Source organism: Lepisosteus platostomus, chromosome 21 (genome assembly GCF_059453375.1).
Source record: "Lepisosteus platostomus isolate fLepPlt1 chromosome 21, fLepPlt1.hap1, whole genome shotgun sequence".
In the NCBI taxonomy this organism is placed as follows: domain Eukaryota; kingdom Metazoa; phylum Chordata; class Actinopteri; order Semionotiformes; family Lepisosteidae; genus Lepisosteus; species Lepisosteus platostomus.
Window position 1 is genome coordinate 380,954 of NC_142631.1, and position 18,900 is coordinate 399,853.

Here is an 18,900-nt window from a genome sequence, read left to right on the forward strand (position 1 = left end):
GGTGATTTTTTGTGTTTTTTTCTCCTGTCAGCACAGATGTAAAACCTCAGACCGGCCTCTGAAGTCATTTGAGGCTGTAGTGTTGTTGAGATAGACATATAATTGAGAGGAAAGAGTCAATGACTCACACTGTGTGAAAGCTTAGACACTGTGTGGGGAAGAGAATACTGGAGTAGAATCATGATGTCACAGACATTTGGGAGTCATGCTTTATGATGTCACGGCCACAACAGCAAGGTCAAAACTAGCCATCAGAAATTACAGCTGATCCTAAAGATTTAGCCTATACTCTCCTGTCTGTCTTTCTGGATTTTAATATTATGTGTATAAGTATTAATTCAAAAGGTATGTTTTTTGTATCCTTTTCAAGGCACACAGGTTGCTTGAAGCAAAATTCCAACAATTTACATTGTAGGAATGTTTTTGCATGTTTTGTATATTTACAGTATACTTATTGCATTTTAATGTACTTTTCTGCACCCCGATAAAATCATTATGCCAATATAAAATATCATGAGGTCAGTCAGTGATAAGCGATGCAACAATGGAAGCCTACTGTGAGTAGGCCGTGACATCACAGCTGTGCATTGTGATGTCATGACAGGTCAGAGGACGGAGCCTGTGGGTTATAGTGGAGTGAGGTAAGGAGGGATCAGTGTGCCACAGGAGAAGGAGAGATAGAGACAGACAAGATGATGGCAGGGAAGACACTGAGTCTGCAGCAGCAGATTGAAGAGCAACGAGCCAAGATCCAGCTGCTGGGTGAGAGAGCAACAGGCTAATAGATCCTGCCAGGGTTGTAGGTTTATCCTCCAAAAAATCTTTCCCTTTCTCATATCCCAGTCAGGAATCCTCAATGGATACTGAACATACTGACCACTGCACTGGCCTGGAGCCTCTGAGGACAGACAGATGCAGGACTCAGTCCAGATGCAGTGTTGCACTGCAGAGTGGTTATACACTGGTGTTTAAGATGGGCTCTGTCTGAATCTGGGTGCTGGGGTTTGCGCTGTGAAGAAAAGAGAGCACACAGATCGATTCCCCATGCCCACTGCCACACTGTTGCCCAGCCTGGGGGTCCCTGCGGTGGGGGGGCGTGGCTGGCCTGGGGGTTCTGTGTGCTGATTGGCTGCTCCTGTGCTCCTGTGTCTGGGGTGTCCAGAGCACTTCCAGCTGGCGAACGTCCAGACCTCCCGGGACACCATCAGGAGGAACGCCAGGAGGATCCAGAGCCTCCGCATGGAGAACCGGCAGAAATTCCACCGGCTGGCGCAGGCGCAGCAGGTACGGAGCAGGGTGGATCCTGAGCCGGCAGCCCCAGAAAAGGGCTTCGCTCCACACGGATACAGGAGCTGAGCCCCAGCTCCTCCAGTTACAGCTGCCCCAGGCTGGCCTTGGAGCGAGGAGCGTTAATTAGTCAGGGCGGGTCATTGTGGTCTGGGCATGGGGGAGGAGGGGTCCATAGCCACACAGTGAGGATCTGTTATTTATACCACTGTGCGCACGCACACAGACACACACACGCACACGGATACACACAGACACGCACACGCACAAGCACATAGATACATGTTTGCATTCCTGGAAAAGAAGACACCCGAAACAGTTCTGACACCTTCAGGCCTTTCAGAAAAGTCTACTTGGTCCATGAGAAAGTCCAGCAGTTGATAGCTGTTTGCAATGGATGATTCGTGTGTCTTTCTCGGACCCAGGCGGACAGGGCAGTGATAGTGCAGGCCTGCCGGAGCAGGAAGAGGAGCAGGCTGTCCCTGCAGGGCGGCAGGCTGGAGGTACAGGGCTCTGTCTGGGGGTCAGTGTGCAGGCTGGGGTACACAGGGCTCTGTCTGGGGGTCAGTGTGCAGGCTGGGGTACACAGGGCTCTGTCTGGGGGGCAGTGTGCAGGCTGGGGTACACAGGGCTCTGTCTGGGGGGCAGTGTTCAGGCTGGGGTACACAGGGCTCTGTCTGGGGGTCAGTGTGCAGGCTGGGGTACACAGGGCTCTGTCTGGGGGGCAGTGTGCAGGCAGTGTGTGTGGGATAGTGTGTGAATACAGGGTCAGTTACAGAACTGATTCCTGGTGGAGAGTTAGGGGATCGGTACGTGGGTCGCAGTGTGGTTGGTTGGACTGGTGACCATGCTGGTCTCCATGGGTGTATGTTCGAACCTGCGTCCTCACTGTCCGTTAGGATGTTCTGGAGCGCCTGAACAAGCAGCTGTATGGATTAGTAAACAAGTACAACGCCCAGAGCTTCCAGAGCCAGCAGAGGGAGCAGCAGCTGGGGCAGCTGAGGGAGAAGCTGCACACCCTAGACCTGCACTCCACCCCCGGCCCGGCTCTGCTGCAGGACATACAGGTGACCACTGGAGGGCGCTCTGCACACAGCGGAGGACTGGGGGAGCAGCTCATGTGACAGGAAAAACAGTGCACACATGCAGTGTATAATAGGGAAACAGAAGTCTCCCACTGCACAGCAGTCTGATTCACTCCAGGGTTTACTAGTTGCTGGGTCAATGCCGGAATCTAGAGAACTGTATTCCTACCTCATTTTAAATGAGGTTCCCTTCAGATATCCAGATACCCGTAATTCTGTTTTCTTTTCTGCTTTGTCCTTTCAGTGAACAATACAGCCCTGCAGCTGATTAAACTAAGGTGTGCTCCAAACTGCTGTGTACGTGCAGTCTGGTCTGTTACTTTGAATAAAGACAAAAATAAGCACTGACTGGGAATCTGTTTTTCCTTCCTTGCGGGTTTTTTCCTCTTGGATCAGCGGGTTCGACAGCTGGAGAATAATATAGAGAAGATGAACATCAAGGTTGGGGCTGCAGAGAGGATCCAAGACATGTATGAGGACATAAAGGAGCACCTGCAGGGGGTGAGTGTGCTGCTGTCCCAGCACAGGGCACTGTGGTCACAGCACAGAGCACACAGTAACCCTGAGGAAGTGATTGTGAAGCAGAGAGAGAGATATCCACCACAGTGAAGTATAGATTGATCAGGGACCGGGTGATTCCTGGGCATTGTCTCCTGGCTCATTCGGTCTGCCTCTCTCAGGAGCTACGGGGGCTGCCCCAGACCCTGGAGGAGCTGCGGGCGGTGATCTGCGCTCGAGACACGGAGCTGGACCATGTGGCACAGATCTCCCAGCACGCCGTCACCACCGTCGAGGTCACCAAGGTCAGGGGCTCCAGGGGGCTGCGCTCACTGGCGCTGGGAGCACGGGTGGGTCTTGCTGATGTCTGTTCGGCGGGGCTCAGGGATCTGGAGGGAGTGCGTGTCAGACGGCAGTAACCCCTGCGCTCGTTCGTTTCGAATCTGCAGCAGCATCCAGCTCTGGAACATCGTCACCTCTTGCTTTCAGCACAAATGGAAGGAGAATCATTGTTGGTGTAATGAGTCTATTTAGTAACACTCTGGGCACTTAATAAATGACTGCGTAAGATTTTGAAATGCAGGGCAGTGAGACCTGCAGCTGTGAGAGTGGAATAGAGGGATTGCAGGTGTAACGCGTGCAGGCTGGATGCACTCTGCCGTACAGCGCAGCTGATGGTGCTCCATGTGTCCTGCAGAGGGAGCTGTGGCTGCTGGAGCAGCAGTTCCTGCAGGAGCGACAGGCTCGGGAGCAGGAGCTGGCGGAGAGGAAGGGCACCAGCCCTGTGGGGGGCAAGGGGCAACCCGGCGATCCGGGGCAGAGGCAGGTGAGAGGGGGGCCGAGGGGCCCGAGAGCGGCCGGCAGACAGGTGCGCAGCCTGACTTTGCTGTTGCTCTCGCAGGACAGGAAAGGCGTGAAGGGAGGCCTCCCTGTGGGACCTGACCCCAGCGCTGCGTCCCGAGGTGAGGGCCGCGCGCTGGCGCACAGCTCCACACGGGAACGATCCCGCCCACACAAGCCCGGCAGTGTGCAGGGCCTGACTCAGACGGTCAAGCAGAGGGCTGCACCAGGAGAACTGGGACACGTCTGTTTCGAACACCAAAAGACAACAGAAAGCATCCCACCTCGTCCTTCGCCCTCGTTCAGTTGTGTCTCAGTGCAGATGAATCTGTGCAGTGTGTGTGTCTCAGTACAGTGCATCTCAGTGTGTGTGTCTCAGTACAGTGCTGTGTTTTTGCTCCAGGTGGGCAGCTGCCTGTTCCCCAGGCCCCCAGAGAGCTTAGTGCCCGTCTGGCCACTGACATCGAGAGCCTGCGGGAAGCTCTGAGCTGCACCGACCTGCAGGTACAGCCGATCCTGCCTGTCCTCTCCCCTTCTCCCTGCTGTGCACACAGTCCTCTGGCAACCAAAGCTTTCTTCACTGAATGAGTCAATTAACTAATCGGCTCGTCGATTCATGAAAAACGTCCACTTGCGTGACACCAGCAGCCTCTAGACTGCACAGCCTGCCTCTCCCTGTGTGGGCAGGTGCTGGAGAGCCGCATCTTGAGCCAGCAGTCTCGGCAGGAGCACCTCCTGTCCTGGGTGCAGCAGTGCCAGGAGAAGGTGGAGGCCCACCGTGCCAGCTTGGCCAGTCTGGAGGTGCAGCACGCCCAGCTCAAGTTCAGCGCGGGGCCCAGCGCAGCGAGGTGGGTACAGAGCCGCAGGGGTGCTCGCTGGCCTCTCGTCTCGCTGGGACATGAACTGTGGCTCCTCCCCCTGCAGCTTCGAGCGGCTGAGGGCGGTGCTGGAGGCGGGGCTGGAGGGGCAGCGGGAGAGGTGTGGCCAGGGGGGCCCCCGGCTGGCTGTGGCCCAGGGGCTCCTGGAGGAGGCGGAGCAAGGCATCGACAACCTGCACTGCAAGCTGAGCTGCGTCGCCCTGCCCGGCAAGGTGAGGGCCGCGGCTCTACCGCCCTGTGCTGTCCGAACCAGCTGCATTGTGCTGCTGGGATACATCGCACTGTACCAGATACCACTGGGATGCATTTGAATGGACTTCTGTGTATAGAGTACTACTGCTTTACAGTGTGATGCATAAATCATACTACTGTATAGTGTATAGTATAGAATATAGTATTGATACTGTAAAACCATATTAAACTGTTTGCCTTTGCAATGCACTGTACTGAATGCAACTCTGATATTTTAACACCTCTAAAATGCTGTGCTAATGGACTCTGCACTGTATGGTACGGTAATTGTGAACCTGCGCCACAGGGCTCTGTGCTGTACACTAACGCCCTCTACAGGCCGCTCAGCCCTGCTTGTTCACCCCCTCCTCTCTGCCCACACCTCTCACCTCCCCCTCTGGCTCCCATGCTTCAGGAGGCCCAGGAAGATGCCGGTCTCGATGCCCAGCAGAAGCTGCAGCAGCTCCATGCCAAGCTGATGGCGCTGCAGGACCTTGTGGGCACCAGAGCGATGCCAGGCAGCCAGGACACTGATAAGGTGCCGACCGCCCTGCTGAAGTCTAGCCCCCCCCAGAGCAGTCTGGGGTGTGTGAGGGACTGAAGCACTTACTCCTGCCCCCTCTGACTCCCTCAGCTGTGGGCGTTCCTGGAGCACAGCACCCTGGAGGAGCCCAGGACCTGCAGGCTACCCCTCCACGCGCTGTGCGGCTCCCTGTCCGAGGGTAGGGCTGCGTCCGCGGGGTCCGAGGGCCGGTGGGCCGGTGGGCAGGGTTCCGCCACTGTGTGCTGACCTCCCGGCCCGCGGGACCTCTCAGACTCGTTCCAGTTCCTGAGCCCCGAGGAGGACTGCTCCCTGTCCCGCGACGAGATCAAGCGGCGGGGCAGGCAGCTCCTGGAGGAGCACAACCCGGCCAAGAAGAAGCCGCAGAAAGGGGCTCAGAAGAGGTAGAGGGGAGGGAGGAGTGAAGCCAAGACTCCCTCCAGGAATAAGCAATAAACAGAGGCGTTAACACCCTGCTCCGCTCCTGGTAGTCAGTACGGGGAGCGGTGTGTGTCTCCTGTGTGTGACACTGGGAGTCAGTACGGGGAGCGGTGTGTGTCTCCTGTGTGTGACACTGGGAGTCAGTAAGGGGAGCGGTGTGTGTCTCCTGTGTGTGACACTGGGAGTCAGTACGGGGAGCGGTGTGTGTCTCCTGTGTGTGACACTGGGAGTCAGTAAGGGGAGCGGTGTGTGTCTCCTGTGTGTGACACTGGGAGTCAGTACGGGGAGCGGTGTGTGTCTCCTGTGTGTGACACTGGGAGTCAGTAAGGGGAGCGGTGTGTGTCTCCTGTGTGTGACACTGGGAGTCAGTAAGGGGAGCGGTGTGTGTCTCCTGTGTGTGACACTGGGAGTCAGTACGGGGAGCGGTGTGTGTCTCCTGAATGAGACAGTAACTGTGTGAGTGCCTGTATGTGTTCCCACGCTGACAGAGCCAGGGCCCAGCAGCAGCCTGCTGCAGTTCATCTCTCATCCAGGCCAAAGCACCAGTGTGTATACAAGGGATTATCTGTGAACTGAGCCGTGTCCAGAGGAATTACAGCAAGAACACATCGTCTCCAAGCCCCTTCTGCACCGCAGATTAAAAGCCTGTTTTTACGGAAATGGATTAGAGATTAAACACAGCTGGAAGAGAGGCTGTGTGGCTCAGGCTCCCAGCGGGTGCTGGGTCATCGCTGGCTCAGAGTCACTGGACCACCTGGGGCACAGAGAGCTGCTGGGTGCCACACCTGGGGCAGCACTGCCCAGTTTCCCAATGGCTGTAGAGCCCACGGCCCAGGCCAGAGTCCACAGAGAGACAGCAAGCACAGCTGAAGTCCACCTGCTCATTAGGTCAGTGAACCAATTAATCAATTAACCGGAGCAGGTGTGCACTGAGCCTCCATTCCCACCGGAGCTCCAACATTTGGCCCCAACACACCATGAATCAGCCATGATCTTCATCCCTTTTGGCTGGGGGTGGGGGGGGATTTCTGTGGAGGAATTGCTCCGAGAAATCCGGGCTCATGGAACTGTTCTGTAGCACCGTTTCCTGAATTCTGCTCAGCAACAAAGTGGCTTGCAGAGGAAAACAAAAGAGCCTTTCAGTGTCCCTGGCTCTTCAGCCCACCTTCCCCTTATCCCACTGGGACAGCAGAGACCAAAGTCCCCCTCAGCCCCGCTGAGAAGAGCTTAAGCAGCCCAGCCTCCCTCCTCCTGATCCGCACGCTGGACGCCGTGCCAGGCCAGGGCAGTGGTTTTCCCCTCTCGCAGTGCTGGCGCTGTGGGCACTGCGGGCACTCACTGCAGCCTGCCGACAGCCAGCTGAGCACACCTTGCGTCTCAGAGCCAGTTCCTGCTCTTGAGTGCTGGAGCCCACCCTGCTGTCCCAGAGCTCCCCACCACCGAGCGCTGACTGAGATCTGCTGTCTGCCCCCCCGGGAGCTGTCAGATCACTCCTCCTCTCGGGAGAGAACGACAGATCACTCCTCCACTCAGGAGAGACTGACAGATCACTTCTCTGCTCAGGAGAGACTGACAGATCACTCCTGTCACTCGGGAGAGAACGACAGATCACTTCTCCGCTCAGGAGGAGAGAACGACAGATCACTCCTGTTGCTCAGGAGAGAACGACAGATCACTCCTCCACTCAGGAGAGACTGACAGATCACTTCTCTGCTCAGGAGGAGAGAACGACAGATCACTCCTGTTGCTCAGGAGAGAACGACAGATCACTCCTGTCGCTCAGGAGGAGATACAGACCCCGGGTGCCTGGCCGGAAGATGGGAGAAGGGGAATACAGTTGGAGGGAGGGAGCGCGTGGGAGGGAGAGAGATGAAAGCCACCAGAAAGGTTTGCATTAGAGCAGATTAGAGAGAAACAATCTGTAAATGTGTCCCCGAGTGCAGGGCTGTCTCCTGTGGGGGAGCACTGTGAGCCCTGACCCTGCCGGTGGGGATCAGACAGCAGGCCCTCCACCTGCAGCTCTGCCCTCCTCCCCACTGAGAGCTGGTGTGGGGGGAGCGGACTGGCGCCTCATCCAGCTGGTGGGGTGGAGGGGATCCCCATGACCTGTTAAGTGCTTTGAGTGCAGTGTCCAGGAAAGTGATATGTAAGTGTAAGCAATTATTATTATTATTATTATTATTATTATTATTATTATTATTAATTAAAAGCAATGGGTAAGTAACAGCCTAAAACCTTGTGTTCTTCGTTTAATTGATAATAGATTCTTCAATATGTAAGAGCCCCCAGTACCAGTCCTTCTCTTTAAAATGCAATCCAGATATATCGAGAATTACGGGTAATTTAAATGCACAAAAATAAAACACCCACGGATAAAAAAAAACGCGAGTCTGACTGACTCTTGCTCCTCTGCGATGCTGGTCCCTGTTTTCGGACTGTCCTGCCCCAGTGTGTGTCGTGCAGTACCGGGCACCAGAATTTGAAGTGCTGGCGGGGATTAATCACACATCTCGGGGTCCAAATTTACTGAAGACCAAGACACGGCAGACCCACCCGGGAAAGTGGATCTATTAGGGAGCTGCACTGCAGCCGAACTGCCCCCTGGGCCGAACCCGCGACCCCGGCCCCCCCTCTCCTGCCTCCTGCACAAACTGCTCTGCTTGTGGAGAAGGGGAGCGACAGGGGCCGCTTTCAAACCCGGGGGGGAAGAGCGAACCCCCCAAAAATCAAACCGCTGTTTACTTTCCGCTCCCGCCAATCCGCGTGCGCCGCTCTCCGCCGGCGACCAATCCGGGGCCGGGCGCGTGACGGCAGCGGCGACGTCATCAGGGCGGTCCTGCTTCAAAAAAAGAGTCCGGGTTCGTCCCTCCAGCCGGAGAGAGAGCTAGGGGGGTTTGCAGAGGCGGGTCTGTCTTCCTGGCTACCGAGAAAGAAATAGGATACGGAACTTTGCAACTGAAAATAAAAGGTGGGTAGGGGTTTCTTCCAACTCCGTGTGCCCGAGTTAGGATTGCGTGTAGTTTTAGAAAGCTGCCGTGAAGAGGCATTGATAATCTCCTCGGCTTCCTCGGTACGGGACCGGACTGGACCGGACCGGACCGGACCATCCCCGACGCGCCGGGCTGCTTCATGGCGCTGACCGCAGCCGACAGCACCTGCAAGCTGACGGGCCCGGTGGCGGCGTGCTCTCGGCTCGGCGGCGCCGGCGGACCGGGCAGCCTCGCCATGCAGCCCGCAGAGCCCGGCTTCTCCACGGACGGGCTGCCCAGAGCCTTCCTGCAGAGCCTGAGGACCTTGTTCGACATCCTGGACGACGACCGGCGGGGGTACGTGCACGTCTCGGAGATCGAGAGCCGCTGGCAGGGCGCCGACACCCGGGAGCTGCCCGGCGGCGTGCTGGAGTGTCTCCGCCGGGTCGCCCCGCCGCACGGCTGCCTGACTTTCGAGCGCTTCGTGGCCGGGCTGCGCTTCTCCTTGCTCAGCCCTGACGCCGACAGCCTCCGGCCCCAGCCCGGCGCCCAGCAGCCTCCCCCCAAACTCCAGCCCGGCCACCCGCTCTCGCAGCCGAGCTGCCGGGGCGCCGACAACGCGCCGCCGCCGCCGGGGAAAGTCCGTCCTCTGGCGCCCAGTAACGGGGTCAACACGCAGCCCGGCCGGCCCAGACACCCCAAAGACCCGCATGGCGTGTACCCCCCGACCTGCGCGCCCCCCAAAGACCTGCCGGGCTACCCCGCCTCCGCGGCGGCCGCCCCGGGGGGGCCGGTCCGGTATGGAAAGGGGGCGCACGAGAAGACGGGACGGAGCCTAGAAAGGATCCCGGTTCTGCCCGAGAGCGGACCGTACCGCCCGGAGACCGGCAGAGCCAGCAAGCAGCAGCTCCACCAGCAGCAGAACCGGGTCAGGTCCATCGAGTCGCTGGCGCTGGAGTCCCCCCAGCTTCAGAAAGGTGAGAGTACTGTGCTGTGACTCGAGGGGGTGCGGGCAGAGCTGTGCTTCGGACGGGGGGGCAGCCTGGCTGTGAGGGTCGGTGCCCCGGCCGCAGTCCCGGTGCCCTCCTGGCAGCTCTGCCCGCGCTGGAGTGTCCCGAGAGCCGGGGCTCCGCGGTAAGAGGATAGAGGGGTTATTAACGGGGCTGGCAGGCCAGAAGGATCAGTGCTGCTGCCAAAGCAGAGACGCTGCGTGACACTGCGCGCACACACATACCACACTCTTACACACTGCGCGCACACACATACCACACTCTTACACACTGCACACACACACACACATACCACACTCTTACACACTGCACACACACATACCACACTCTTACACACTGCGTGTGCACGGCACACACTGCTCCTTCGTGCCCCCTCGCTTGCCCACGCTGGCAGAGCATGGCACAGTCACGTTGCGGTCTGCCCAGTACCACCGCCCGGCTCCGGTCCGGAGGGCCCGTGTGAGCTCTCTGTGCCCGGCTCCGGTCCGGCGGGCCCGTGTGAGCTCCAGGGTCCACGCCGCCATCGCCGCTCAGCGCTGAGATGCTCCTGACAGCTCTGCGGTGTCTGGGAGGGGGGCCGCGGAGACAGGGGATGTCGCTGGGATGATGTGATGCCCTGTTACACCGCAGAGCCTGTCCCACAGACGCACAGTCTGAGCTCCCTCAGTATTCACTCCTCGGACTCTGGGAGACTGGGAGGTTCTGGCCCGGCGGGCCCGGCGGCTGCACACGGAGCTGTGGGTGCCGGTCATCAGTCAGCCACGGCGCCGGGCGGAGGCCAGTGGTGCTGATGCCCAGCTTGACGTCTGACCGGCAGGGCGGGGCGCGGGGAGGTTGGGGAACATCCTGGGGTGATGTGGGGCACGCGGGGTGTCCCCTGGGGGGCCAGGAGCTGTCGGAGGTCAGGAGTGCGCTGCAGGGGAGGGGCCGTCCTGTGTTGAGACTGTCGGACCGCGGCGGTATCGGTGTCTTGCGTGAGCCCCCTCTCTCCTGGCCTGCGGGGGAGCCCTGCTGTGCTGTGACGGGGGCGTGTGGGGACACGCGGAGGGCTGGGATGTGGGGCGAGTTCCTCGGCTCTCTGAAGGCTGTCGGAGCAGGTCCACAGAGCTGGGGCGCAAACCGGAGTTTCTGGGAACATCCGGGGTCGCTGTCCTCCCGGTTGTCCGGGTGGGCGTGTGCAGGTGAGGGGTGCTCATCTTGTGCGGCTTCAGAAAGTTTTGTGATGCCCCCCCAGACCCCTGCAAGTACAAGCCGCCCGAATAATTAGTAAAGCTGTGTTTTTTCGATTGATTAAATTTTGCGGTTCATTACAGTAATCAGCCATCATGACAGCCCTTTGATGCTGCTGCTTTTCTCCCAGAAGATTTTCATTTGGCGCTGATTTGTGCTGCTCAGGCTGTGCTGGAGCAGTGCGAGGGAGGTACCTGCTCAGGGGAACAGCGCTGAGCCCTCGGATCCCCGATCGCTCGTCATGAATACAGGCGCTGTTCCAAGACCGGACTCATCCAGCAAGGATGATAGCAGTCAGCCTGACAGTGCAGTGTGAGTGTGTGTAGTAATGTGTGCGGAGGGGCCGCAGCGTGTGTGCGCTCATCGTGTGTGCGTGCGGAGGGGCTGCGGTGTGCGTGTGGAGGGGCCGCGGTGTGTGTGTGGTGTGTGTGTGCGCGCAGAGGGGCTGCAGTGTGTGTGTGTCTGAGCAGTGTGCGTGCGGAGGGGCTGCGGTGTGTGTGGTGTGTGTGTGCGTGCGGAGGGGCTGCGGTGTGTGTGGTGTGTGTGTGCGTGCGGAGGGGCTGCGGTGTGTGTGGTGTGCAGTGTGTGTGCGCGCAGGGGGGCTGCAGTGTGTGTCCGAGCAACGTGTGTGTGTGTGCATGTGTGCGGAGGGGCTGCGGTGTGTCCCAGCAGCAGGCTGTGTGTTTAACGGACCCCTTGCTGTTTACAAAGCAATAAGCCCCTCGGGCTGTTTGAACTGTGGAGCTGCCAATTAATAAACTTGAACAGCCTGGTGAGGCCTTTGATGGCCTATCTGAGGGCAGCTGGTAGAGGGTGAGCTAGACTACCGTACTGCTCAGGTGTGATTGATCCCGATAAGTGTTCCCAGACTACAGCACAGCCCATCAGATACTCTTCTCCAGCCCCTCTGCCCTTCCCACCAGACCACACTGCTGTCCTCTGTCTCACGGTAGCCTTGACTCTTTTGGATACAGAATCCCCCTGTTTTTATAGTCCAGTAACTTGGGGTTATACACATCTAGTGTCAGCAGAATTTCCAGTTCTTTTAATTTTGCAGTTTATTTCCGCTGTTTTTCTAGATCTCCCTTTCAAAATAAGCTGTTTTCCCCCAGTGTCGGAGTACTGTCTTCACAGGAGTGCTGCTGGAGCTGTCTGATGGCCGTTGCCAGCTGGCTCCCTCTAGTGGTAATGCTGTGTACCGGCAGAGCTCCTTGCTCAGGCCCTGTCCAGCCAGTCTCTGCTGGTTTGGTCACTCAGCTGTTCCTCCTGCCCAGCCCCTGCGCCCATGTGAGGTGGGCCGGGCGGAGCCACTGACTGCGCCCTCTTCCTTCTTCCTGCGCAGGCAGCGCGGAGGGCGGGGTGTTGCCGCGGTCACAGAGCGAGACCGCGACGGGATTGGCTGGAGCACGCCGGCATGGGCGGAGCCGCGACGAGCAGCGGCGGCACACCATCACCAGCGGCGTGGATTATGGCATGGTACGCCAGCGGGCCCGACGTGCGCGGGGCGGGTGCACGTGTGCGTGTGGCTGTGGCGCGCGAGGAAGTCTGGGCTCTCGTTGCGACTCGGCAGCGCAGGAGCGTGAGCTCTGTACAGCAGGCCGGGCCTGTCCACAGCTGGACAAGCGCCACGAGCCCCTGCCCTCTCCTGGACACCCTGGCCTGCCTGTCTGTTCCCTGACTCTCCGTTCACCCAGGTCCATCTCGCCCCCCCCTCTCTCTGGCCAGTCACCCCTCTTGCTCTTGCAGCTGATACCCACAATGCAGCTCGGAGCTGCACAGTGCGGAGTCAGCCCTGCCCTGTACCCCTGCCTCGCCCCCCTCCCCCCCCCCCCGCGCCTCTCGCCCTCTGCCTGAGTGCTCACTCCCTCCCCAGCTCTGCCGTCCTCTCTCCCTGTCCCGGTCAGTGTGCGTCTCTCCGCTGCGCGTGGTGTGTGGCTCCTCTCTGTCTCCTCCAGTCGAGCTCTGTCGTCAAGGCGACCCCCCCCCTCCCCCCGCGTCTTTCTTTCCCCCTCATTCACCTCTTCCCTGGTTACCGTCGTCATGGTAACCAGCAGAGCTGGACGCAGGGGCCTGGAAGCAGGGGTCTCGCCTGGCAGGCTCAGCCCGGCTTGGACAGCTGTGTGGGCAGCCTACACCACTGTCTTCATTCCCCTGAGCAGCAGCCTCTACAGCACCAAGGCCCTGCAGTTCTTCCTGTGGGTGAGTGGCGGCCGGGGGGGAGGACAGATTGGGCGAGAGTGAGAGGAGAGGACGGGGAGGGAGAGAGAGTTAATTAAGAGCTGAGATGTGATGGGATCTGGCAGCCGCAGAGTTCCTGGGGGCAGGGAGAGCGCCCGAGTGTCCGGGGCTCGCGCGCCGCGGTTTCTGTGCTCGCTCTCTGTCACGCCACGTCTCTGCAAGCTGACCTCCGGCCGGCCCTGTTCGCCTGCTGAGACAGTGAAGCCGTGAACTGGGAAACGAGGCTGGGGCTGTCTCCCACGCGTGTGCGTGTGCGTGTGCGTGTGCGTGTGCGTGTGCGTGTGCGTGTGCGTGTGCGTGTGCGTGTGCGTGTGCGTGTGCAGCAGCTAAACGGGACGCCTCAACCGTGTTCTTCTCGTGTGCGTCACTCACAGCTAACAGTAACAACTACAATCTTTAAAATCATTCTTAAGTTTCTTCAATAAGATATTTTTGCTGAATGGGATCTGGTGTTGGCACGGTGACTGTTAAAGGGAGACACGTCGTTCTAAATCAAACGCAGGTGTGTGTTATTCCGGGACTGGGAGAATGTTCTTTTCCTTGTTCGCCGGCTGGTTTATCCGGAGGTCTGGGGATCGAGAGAGTGAGGGCTGTGCTGCCAGGCGCTGCCCTGGCTCTGACCTCTGTGTTCCAAATCCCCATTGTCCTTCGGCTGATCCCTGGACACCCTGACCGCATCCCTCTGGCATGTCCGCGGCTGGGCCAGAGGGCTGCGGGACGAGGCACAGTGCAGCACGCAGCCCTGCCAGATTAAAATGAGCGCTCCACCAGCCATCATGGAGTTGTACAGCCTTGCAGTGGACTAGGGCAACCTTCTGTGTCCCCTGCGAGACTGTGTACCAGGCCCTGCAACATGTGCAGAACCCAGGTGGAGCAGCCTGAGCGTGCTCCATTTGTGGTGTGTATTGTGTAGAGGGGTCTAGGGCGGTGCAGACTGCCTCAGGGTTACCCCAGCTTATCTGCGCTGGCCTCAGCTGGTGTTTTAACTCCAGCAGTAATCTCTCCCCTCTGTCTCCCAGCTGAAGCAGATGAAGGAGCTGGAGCAGGAGAAGGACTCCCTGCTGGCGGGCCTGGAGCTGCTGGAGCGAGCCCGGGACTGGTACCAGCAGCAGATCCATAGCGTGACCGAGAGACAGAGACTCGTAGGGCAGAGCGCCCACAGCACGGTCAGGCTCCTCCCTCCTCGGTCCCCTGACCCCTCCTCGTCCCCTGACCCCTCCCTCATCTGTCCCCTGGCTCCTCCCTCCTCTGTCCCCTGACCCCTCCCCCTACCCTGACTCCTCCTCCTCTGTCCCCTAGCTCCTCCCCCTGCCCCGGCCCCTCCCCCTGCCCCTGCACTCACTCTTGCCCCCTGGTCTCTCTCCCTCAGGATTTCCTCGCGGAGTCCGGTCAGAGCCGCCTCGGTGTGCTGCTGCCCAGGCTGCAGGAGGTGACCCGCTGCCTCGGCGAGCTCCTGTCCTGTCCAGCAGGGGTCAGTATTGAAGCCTTCATCCAGAGCCACTTGATTTCCAACTCTTAGTGAGCTACGAGCTTTTCAGTCTTTGCAGTTTGCAGTCAGACAGGTGTCGGGTTGGTAATGGTCTTTATGAAGATTTGAGTTTTCCTATTTTCCAGTGCTTCTTAGGTTCTTCCAGTGTCTGTATTAGGAATAATAATAATAATACAGATGTAAAAGAGTACTTAAAAGGGGATTTTAGTTCTGACCCTCTCTCTCTCCCACTTCTTCACCGTCGGCAGCCCTTCTCCTTGTCCCCGAGCACGCTGGCGCCCTCTGGCTCCTCGAACCCGCAGCAGGGCCCCCCTAACCTGCCCCACCCCCAGCAGGCGGTACAGAGGCTGAAGGATCAGAATCGGCTGCTGACCAAGGTGAGCATCGCCGCAGTACTGACTCCAGCCACCGGGGGGTGCCGTTACAAAGTATTTGTACAGCAGGGCGTCGCGTTGATGCTGGTAGCTCACGCGTCCCACTGCTATAGGAGCTGTCCTCGGGAAGCTCGGGACTGCAGGGCCCCCTGTCCGTGTGCCCCCTGTGTGACCCGGGCTGCCCCTCTCTCCCAGGAGGTGACGGAGAAGAGCGAGAGGATCACTCAGCTGGAGCAGGAGAAGTCCGCCCTGATCAAGCAGCTCTTCGAGGCGCGGGCTCGCGGCAGCCAGGAGGGGGGCGCGCTGGACTCCACCTTCATCTGACACCCTTGACCACTCCGGCCGCGGCGTCCTGCTGACCTTGTACAGTGCGTGTCGGGACGGGGCCCCTGTGTGCCGGGACCGCTCTGCAGTCATGTGTGTTTTCTTTTTGCTCTTTGTTCCCTGGTAATAATCCATAACAAAAGTGACTGAGCGTGTGGGAGCATCTCGTGTGACTGTCTGAGGGCGCGAGAGTGTCCGAGCACCTGTGTGTGTGTGTGTATGAGTGTGTCTGTGTGTCCGAGTGTCTGTGAGTGAGCGAGAGTGTCCTAGTGTCTCTTGAGTGTGCGAGTGTGTCTCTTGAGTGTGCGAGTGTCTGTGAGCGAGTGTGTCTCCGAGTGTGCGAGTGTCTGTAGCTGAGTGTGCGAGAGTGTCCGAGTGTCTGTGAGCGAGTGTGTCTCCGAGTGTGCGAGTGTCTGTGAGTATCTCTCTGAGTGTGCGAGTGTCTGTGAGTATCTCTCCGAGTGTGCGAGTGTGTCTCCGAGTGTGCGAGTGTCTGTGAGTATCTCTCCGAGTGTGCGAGTGTGTCTCTGAGTGTGCGAGTGTGTCCGAGTGTCTCTGAGTGAGCGAGAGTGTCTGAGTGTCTGTGAGCGAGTGTGTCTCCGAGTGTGCGAGTGTCTGTGAGTATCTCTCCGAGTGTGCGAGTGTGTCTCGGAGTGTGCGAGAGTGCCCAGCCCACGCTCTGCTGCTATTGAACTGCACCCCTCCCCATCTCCGACAGGCTTCCTCTTCCTCCTCCTCCTCCTCCCTGCCTGCCGGGATGCCAAAATGATCCTTCATAAGATCCTCTAAGGGATTTATTTTTTCTGTGTTAGAAGGCACCCCATGCCTAGGTGTATATTCTTGACGTAATATTCGTTCTTATTTGACTGTCTGGGAGTTGTGCTTGGCTGCCTCCTGTGTCCTCGAGCTGCTGGAGGGTGTGGAGCGGGTCAGAGCCCACAGGGTGGTCAGCTGGGCCACTGCTGGACTCTCCCAGTGTCTGCTTGGGGGTCCAGGGGGCCAGATCCAGCAGGAGCAGAAACTGAAACGGATTCATGTGTTTACAAGGTGGCACTCGGTGGTCCCAGGGCATGACCCGAGGAGAAACTGTGGCCGCGCAGTGGTCATCGGTCAGCACGGAGGACACTCCTGCCCGCTGCTCTGCTAAACGGGCAGCTGGCTGACCTATCGGTCTGCTGCAGTTCACCTGTTCGGCAGTAAAAGTGAGTGTGCAAAGAGGAGTCTCACTCGTACAGCAGTAAATTACCTGATCTTGGTCATCAAGTGAGTCTGCAAAGTGTGTTATCTCTAAGAAGTAAAGGAGTTGTTGAGCTTCTTGATCCTTGAACTGCAGGTGAAGAATGAATTGGCCCTCATAGTGATGTCTTATAGCTCAGGAGTCGGAGGCTGCAGGTGCAGAGCTGTGCAGGAGCTTCCTTCGCTGAGGATCTCGCCTGCTGGGTGGTGACGTTCTCTAATGAGCTGCTTTGGAGGGTGATGGGATAGGTGTGGGCTGGGCCTGTGGGGCTGGGGCTGGGGGCGTGTCCTCCGCTCTCTGGTCCCGCCTCTTTCCCCTGTATGAAAACTCTTATTGGTTGGTTTGTAAATAAAAACAAATAAGAAAACAGTTTGAGAGGAAAATCTGAAATTTTACACGATACCCACTTTTCCCGTTGCATTTACATTCACGACTTCAGCTGTTGGTCTGTAGCTTTTTTTCTAACTAAGTCCTTTAAATACCGTGTGTAACTCTGGCCCGTACAGCTTCTGAGACCCTCGGTTCCTCCAGGTGAGTTTCGTTCTGTAGTTGTGGTACGGCTCCATATAACTCTTATTTCCGAGTGCCGTTTTCCTACTAAAGACTGGAGCCTTTCAGCAGGGACGGGCTTTTCAGTCCAGTGATACATTTTTTTCCAACATGTTAATTTTTCAGGTTAATTTCCTCGCTCTATTCTCTAGCTGTCTCACAGCGGTGTGGTGAAAACGCTCCCTGCCGGTTTGCGGCACTTAAAAAACTGGACGAGATGTAGTTCACATGTTTCACCACAAGGGGGAGGAGGTAGAACTGCATAGAGCAGTCAGTGGTGTGCTCATTCTTTGTCCATACCTAAGATCTTAAAAATCCCTTTACTTAAAATAAAATTATATATAATAACAATGATTTAATTTATAATGCACATTTCAAAAATTGGTTTTAAAGTGCAGACCAGAGGGAGGGCTGTTAGAGGTGTTGGAGAGCCTGAATATGCTGCTTGTTGCTGTATTTCACTGGCCCTTTCTGAGTGTGGAGTGTGGGACTGCTGGCAGGAGCCACTGGGATCTTGCAGTCAGCAGGATGGGAAGAGGCGCCAGGAGCGCTGCCGGACAGGAGAGACTCCGCAGGTGACCGGCTCGAGTGAGGAGGGCTCCACGCACAGCACAGAGCTAGCCGGTCAGACTGGACCCAGCAGTCAGGTCTCAGCGTGACGCTGGACACCGAGCCGTGATCCTGGGCTCACACCTGCACACTGACACACACACCACACAACTATACACACTGACCACATACTGTACACACACACCACACAACTATACACACTGACCACATACTGTACACACACACCACACAACTATACACACAGACCACATACTGTACAGACACACCACACAACTATACACACTGACCACATACTGTACACACACACCACACAACTATACACACTGACCACATACATGTACACACACACCACACAACTATACACACTGACCACATACATGTACACACACACCACACAACTATACACACTGACCACATACTGTACACACACACCACACAACTATACACACTGACCACATACTGTACACACACACACACACCACACAACTATACACACTGACCACATACTGTACACACAAACCTTAAGAGCTCTTACATACGTTCATTCTGTATTTCCTGTTTTATACTACTATTTTGCTTATTTACTTGTTGTCCCTGATCACACCTGTTTCTTTGTGAAGGTGTGACCGTGCACACCCCACCCAGCGAGAACACACACCCTGTCCCACACACACCCTGGCCCACACACACCCTGTCCCACACACACCCTGGCCCACACACACCCTGCCCCACACACACCCACACACACCCTGGCCCACACACACCCACACACACCTTGGCCCACACACACCCACACACACCCTGGCCCACACACACCCTGGCTGCAGGCCACGCCATGCGGTTCTGCAGCGGCAGTGCTGGATCAGTCAGTCCTCCAGCTGTCCGGGTGCCTGTGTCCTCTGGGGTGAACTGTTCCAGAGAACAGCAGCCAGGCTTGTCCCAATACGCCCAGGGTGGCTGTAATACGAGAAACGCACATTCTCAGAGAATGTGTGCCTACAACCTTGGTGCAGCGTGTCCCTGAGAGTGGAGCCGCACCAAAGAGCAGAGAGTATCTCTTACATAGCAGCAGAGCTCCCTTGCTCTGCCCTCTGAGCCAGCCTGACTGG

At 57.7% G+C, this 18,900-nt stretch overlaps 2 protein-coding genes across 2 annotated transcripts; both read left to right on the forward strand.

The window, feature by feature from the left end:
* The first annotated feature begins 56 nt into the window (after nt 1-56).
* LOC148643784 (coiled-coil domain-containing protein 183-like) lies at nt 57-5,836 on the forward strand. The gene is made up of 15 exons (XM_088615144.1): nt 57-345; nt 605-762; nt 1,163-1,284; nt 1,713-1,790; nt 2,187-2,354; nt 2,769-2,873; nt 3,053-3,175; nt 3,568-3,696; nt 3,772-3,832; nt 4,114-4,214; nt 4,398-4,558; nt 4,635-4,800; nt 5,235-5,357; nt 5,454-5,541; nt 5,635-5,836. Exons 2-15 carry the CDS (start codon nt 693-695, stop codon nt 5,766-5,768), a joined length of 1,629 nt encoding a protein of 542 aa, XP_088471270.1. The 5' UTR covers nt 57-345; nt 605-692; the 3' UTR covers nt 5,769-5,836.
* Nucleotides 5,837-5,956: 120 nt separating this feature from the next.
* On the forward strand, nt 5,957-17,041 carry sapcd2 (suppressor APC domain containing 2). The gene is made up of 6 exons (XM_088615154.1): nt 5,957-9,747; nt 12,353-12,486; nt 14,268-14,414; nt 14,618-14,719; nt 14,986-15,114; nt 15,307-17,041. The coding sequence occupies exons 1-6, from the start codon at nt 8,931-8,933 to the stop codon at nt 15,433-15,435; spliced, it is 1,458 nt and encodes a 485-aa protein (XP_088471280.1). The 5' UTR covers nt 5,957-8,930; the 3' UTR covers nt 15,436-17,041.
* Nucleotides 17,042-18,900: the final 1,859 nt, after the last annotated feature.

Coding starts and splice junctions, on each gene's coding strand:
- LOC148643784 (XM_088615144.1), top strand. CDS start 693: ATGATGGCAGGGAAGACACTGAGTCTGCAGCAGCAGATTGAAGAGCAA. Junction 3,176..3,567: donor CCACCGTCGAGGTCACCAAG/GTCAGGGGCTCC, acceptor TGTGTCCTGCAG/AGGGAGCTGTGGCTGCTGGA. Junction 5,542..5,634: donor GTGCGGCTCCCTGTCCGAGG/GTAGGGCTGCGT, acceptor GGGACCTCTCAG/ACTCGTTCCAGTTCCTGAGC.
- sapcd2 (XM_088615154.1), top strand. CDS start 8,931: ATGGCGCTGACCGCAGCCGACAGCACCTGCAAGCTGACGGGCCCGGTG. Junction 14,720..14,985: donor TCCTGTCCTGTCCAGCAGGG/GTCAGTATTGAA, acceptor CACCGTCGGCAG/CCCTTCTCCTTGTCCCCGAG. Junction 15,115..15,306: donor AGAATCGGCTGCTGACCAAG/GTGAGCATCGCC, acceptor CCTCTCTCCCAG/GAGGTGACGGAGAAGAGCGA.